Source organism: Haliotis cracherodii, unplaced genomic scaffold (assembly GCF_022045235.1).
Source record: "Haliotis cracherodii isolate W230 unplaced genomic scaffold, xgHalCrac1.p SCAF_7, whole genome shotgun sequence".
Lineage (NCBI taxonomy): Eukaryota > Metazoa > Mollusca > Gastropoda > Lepetellida > Haliotidae > Haliotis > Haliotis cracherodii.
Window position 1 is genome coordinate 39,370,578 of NW_027266330.1, and position 5,431 is coordinate 39,376,008.

At 47.5% G+C, this 5,431-nt stretch overlaps 1 protein-coding gene across 1 annotated transcript; it reads left to right on the plus strand.

Moving 5' to 3' along the window:
- The first annotated feature begins 275 nt into the window (after positions 1-275).
- On the plus strand, positions 276-4,357 carry LOC139448877 (uncharacterized). The gene is made up of 5 exons (XM_071230398.1): positions 276-402; positions 643-888; positions 1,319-1,470; positions 2,637-2,918; positions 3,011-4,357. The coding sequence occupies exons 1-5, from the start codon at positions 276-278 to the stop codon at positions 4,007-4,009; spliced, it is 1,806 nt and encodes a 601-aa protein (XP_071086499.1). The 3' UTR covers positions 4,010-4,357.
- Positions 4,358-5,431: the final 1,074 nt, after the last annotated feature.

Consider the following 5,431-nt stretch of genomic DNA (forward strand, 5'->3'; position numbering starts at 1 on the left):
CGTCATCGCACGCGCGTGTCCTCGGAAGTTACGTAACCATCTCGTGGTGACGTAATCACTGTTTTTTCATTACGTAACCGTCTCTACTCTTCACTTTCGCACAGCTGTCAATCCGTGGTACATCGCATTGTCGCTCTCCGCTTTCTACGTTTTATCTCATCTTTCAATACTACATTCGCTGACGTTTAGTCATACCTTTCTCGCAACCGCCGATAGACCTATCTTATAGCTTCGCTGACGTTTAATCATACTCCTATCAAAACCGCTGATAGATCATGCCCGCGAAAAGAAGAGCCGACATCAACCATCGCTTGGCCAGGGGGGCCAAACAGGCACGAGTTGTCACCCCACCCCCAAGAGAGGTGAACGGGATCACCATCGAGCCAAGCGCTACAGCGGACGGTGAGTTACAATATTCCATAAATAATCGTGTGTCAATACCATCTGGTATTTTGGCTTCCACTGCGCCCGTGCCCAAACAAACTGATCACGTTTTGCATAATAATCAAACCGCATCAGTAGCGCAGCAGCTGCAACAAATCTGGGCGCTCTTGGGGCAATCGGGGGCCAATAACTTGGGCCAACAACGTAGCACCGACAGTGCTGACATTCCCGCGCTTTCTCTCGATGCGTGCGGTCCAGGTGGGGTTAACCCGCCTTTTCAGATCGAGGCTCACGGTGACGTGTCACTACCGAACACGTTAGCCAATGAAAATCGTCCGTCGGGGGAATCCCTCGTCTTCAACTCAGAGTTTATCGATGCACACGTTAAACAACAAACCAGGGAAAAGGTATGGCGAGGTGAGTATGTGGACATCGGGACACTTCTACCCAACGACGCGGGCACCGAGGACAGCGAAGCGCTAACTATGGTCACAGATACTGCAGGTAAGGTACTATTTAAACCTGTCAAAGCGCCAACGAGGAAAATAACACTGGGAAGCTGGACATCCGCTTTCCATATTTACATGAACATATACCTTGCCAAACATTTCAGCCTACGGATAGTGCAAAGCCTATTATCGTACATGGAAACAATCCGTTCAGCGGCACTTAGATGTGGACCGGATGCCTGGTGTCTATACGACCAGCAATTCCGACATAGGATGGCTAGAGACCCTCTACGACAATGGGACAAACTTGACGGTGAGCTATGGCTAAAATACATGATCCCGCAGTCGGGGCGTCAACAGGTAGGTGGTACATTCGGTCAGCTGACGGCTTCAAGTGTTTCAGACCCTGTACTTAACCTATGCTACGCATTCAACAAACCTCATGGGTGTAAAAAGTACAGCTGCGCGTACTCCCACATATGCAGTAAGTGCGGCGAAACAGCTCACGGGGCGTCGACCTGCTTTCGAGGACAGGGGGTCACACGACCCCCACTCTCAATCAATAGCTCAAGCTCACGCTTTAATGGCTCAAGCCCACGCTTTAATGGCCCAAGGCAGTCAACCAGAGGAACTAGAGGTAAGGTCTTTGGCTCCTACTCCCGTCAAACTAGATAAGTTAACACCATGGTTGTGTCGTTATTCTCAGTTAAACGCAGAGGATGCGCAATATTTGCTCGATGGTTTTACAGTTGGTTTCCAACTCGAGTTCCAAGGGACACGCCATAGTCGGCTAACGGTAATTTACAATCCGCAACCCATAAAGATAGGAGGGACATAGTTAGACAAAAGCTTAAAAAAGAACTGGATCTTAACAGAATGGCAGGACCGTTTAGCACTATCCCCTTTGTTAACTTGCAAGTATCCCCTGTAGGTCTAATCCCAAAGAAACAGGCAGAATCACAACAATGCCAAGGTGAGAAAGTCGATGATTTCCGTCTAATTCATCATCTGTCTTATCCAAAAGGAGGGTCAATTAATGACCACATAGATCCGCAAGCATGTTCAGTCTCTTATGCCAAGTTCGACGAAGCTGTACAGATGGTGCAACACTTGGGAAAGGGAGCACTGCTTGCAAAGTTCGACATCAAGTCAGCATTCAGAATTATACCAGTGCACCCGGATGATTTCGAACTGCTGGGTATCCAATTCGAAGGTAAATTTTACTTTGATAAATGCTTACCATTTGGATGCTCGATATCATGTGCTATTTTTGAGACCTTCAGCTCATTTCTCCAATGGTGCATAAGTCAGCGTATCCCAGCAATACCGATTATGCATTACCTTGATGACTTTCTGACGGGGGGACAGCAGGGCACAACACAATGCCAATCCTATTTGCAGTCTGCATTAGAAATGCTAACTCATCTTGGTATTCCCATCGCCCAGGATAAAACAGTAGGTCCAGTGTCTCAACTTACATTTCTGGGCCTCGAAATAGACACGCTAGCTATGCAGGTGAGAATACCGGAAGGTAAGATCAGTGAAATCACAGCCCAAATTCAGCACATACTCGCCACATCAAACTCTAAGGCAACAAAGAAAGAATTACAGTCACTCATTGGTAAGCTCAATTTTGTGTGTAGGGCCATCCCAATGGGTAGAGCATTCTGTCGAAGACTCATCGACCTCCTCTGCCAAGGTAAGCAACCTTTCCATCATATTCGAATCACAGAATGGGTAAAACAGGATCTTCAAATGTGGCTTACATTTCTCACGAACTTTAATGGTGTATCAGTATTTCAGGACAAGCTGTGGGTGGACAACTCTCACCTTCAGCTTTACACAGATGCAGCAGGGAGCATAGGTTTTGGGGCCTACCTTCAGGGCAGATGGTTCTGCGGTAGATGGCCTGACCATTGGGTTAAGGATGGGACAACACTTGACATGACCTTTCTGGAGCTGTTTCCCATCGTCTGCGCCATTCAACTATGGGGAACACAGCTGATGAACAAGAAAATACTGTTCTACTGTGACAACCAGGCAGTGGTGGCAATCATCAACAAGCAATCAACCAAAGCCCCTCGGGTGATGAATCTTCTCCGCCGCCTCATCCTCCTTTGTCTTAACTATAACATTTTGTTTAAGTCAAAATACATTGCAACTAATTCCAATGTTATAGCCGATGCACTCTCGAGGTTTCAGTTCAATCGTTTCCGGGCAGTAGCACCGGAAGCAGAACCTGCGCCAACGCCGGTTCCAGACAACATATGGCACATCTGAAGCAAGAAGTTGACAGGCTTCTACTACAGTCACTGTCTGAAAATACCTGGTCGACTTACAGGACAGGCATCAACGCGCTGAAGCAGTTCAGATCGGTGCATCAGCTTCCAGAAACGTGGCCAGTCCCCCTAGATCAGGTCGTAAACTTTATTGCTCATTTGTCAGTCACCAACCATTCTCCCAACACAGTAAAAACATATATCGCTGGTATATCCGCCAACCATAAATTTAAAGGTATGGAAGACTGTACCAATCATTTCCTGGTTACTAAACTAATAACAGGTATGTACAAGTCAAGAGGGCGCCAGGACACAAGGAAACCTATTACTCTGGATCTGTTGAAGGTGGTCATCAACAATCTCACACAGGTTTGTTCTTCGTCATACGAGGTATGCCTTTTCAGAGCTGTCTATTGTATAGCCTTCTTTGGCTTCTTTAGAGTAAGTGAACTAGTTCAAACTAAGATGTCACAGCCAGGCTGCTCCATCAATAACGTAAGTATATCAGGCGAACCGGAGAAAGCTACGATCCACCTTCCACACTCCAAAGGTGACCAACATGGGTACGGCAATTCAGTGGGTATAGAGCCGACACCAGGTAAATCACCCTGCCCAGTGGCTGCCCTTAAGGCATACTTAAAGGTACGCCCATCTGGCCCCGCCCAAGCATTTATCCACTTTGACCATTCACCGCTAACCAGGTATCAGTTCCAAGCGGTCCTAAAAAAGGCCTTGGCCCTCAGCTCAATAGGTACTGAAAGTTATTCTTCCCACTCTTTCCGAATCGGGGCAGCAACAACGGCAGCTATCAATGGGGTACCACCACATCTCATCCAGCAATATGGCAGGTGGAAGTCAGAATGCTATCAGTCGTATATACGTCTTCCTGTGACATAATTATTCATGTTAGTTAACAAGAACTAAAGGCAAATAACTAATAACTGCCAAATGCTACTATAGTACATTTGTTCCAGTCTGGATGGTGGGCTCAAGCTTTATGACAAGGGCGAGGCAACAGCTGTCCCCACAGCGCCCGGAGCTGGTGCCCCACAAAAAGATTTTGTGGTTGGCAAGGGGCGGACTGCGGTGGAACGACCTGGACAGGGTGATCGACGCTCAGGTGGAGGCAACGCGGCGCAGTCCTTCAGCTGTCGTAATACACTTGGGATCCAATGACTTGGGCTCCACGAAGACCAGCCAGCTCCTCATAGATATGGAGACGTCAATCATGCGGATCCAGGCACACCTACCAAACACCCATGTCTGTTTTTCTGGTATCCTACAACGAAGGTATTGGCATTCCGCACGCGACCCACGTAAGGTGGAAAAGAGTAGATCTAAGCTCAATAGGCGGTTAGCCAATCGTCTCCGCGACCTTCCTAAGTTCTCATTTATCCCCCATCCTAGAATAGTGGCCACTGACCGGTCCTGGTTCCAGTGGGAGGGAATCCACCTTAGTTGTAAAGGGATAGTAGCTTTCGTAAAGGATATCGATCATGCCTTGGTCCAAATTTTCAAGTAAGTAAATATAAAGGTAAGACATCTTTCTTATGAGGCAATCATGGCGGGCACGCGTATCATCATCCGCGGCCGTGGGGTGTGGGGTAGCACTTTGGTGCTAAGTGGCGTGGTTCTTCTGGGCTACCTCCTATATCATCATAATTTATATTGATATACTAATTAGGGTTTCCGGTTACCTGCTTTCCAGCGGGAACCCAGACTGGGTTACCTTCTTACCAGTTGGAACCCAGTCTTTCCCGGGTTTTCACTCGGGAATCTAGTAACAATTATATTTGGCAACGCAAGTTGCCACATAGCTGGGCCTGGCGGCGTTCGCTCCCATTTAGACCCGCAGCGTTGGTCGGGTTGCGTCGTTTCCGTCATTTGGGCCGTAGCATTAAGTATATATTAACAATTAAATTTGGCCTGGCGGCGTTCGCTCCCATTTAGACCCGCAGCTGTGGTCGGGTTGCGTCGTTTCCGTCATTTGGGCCGTAGCATTAAGTATATATTAACAATTAAATTTGGCCTGGCGGCGTTCGCTCCCATTTAGACCCGCAGCTGTGGTCGGGTTGTGACATTTCCGCCATTTGGGCCTTAACCATTAATTATATATTAACAAATATGTTTGGCGACTCAAGTCGCCACATAAATACTATTTATTCCATTGCTAAATTGGGGTAGCCCTTTAGAACCTCCACACCCTCGGCCATTAAATCCACTGTTGCGTCTTTGTCATTCTTTCAACATAGCCCACCTTCCTCAGGGAGGTGGGCCATCGCTGTAATATCCTGCAATAATTACATTTAGTACTAGCGA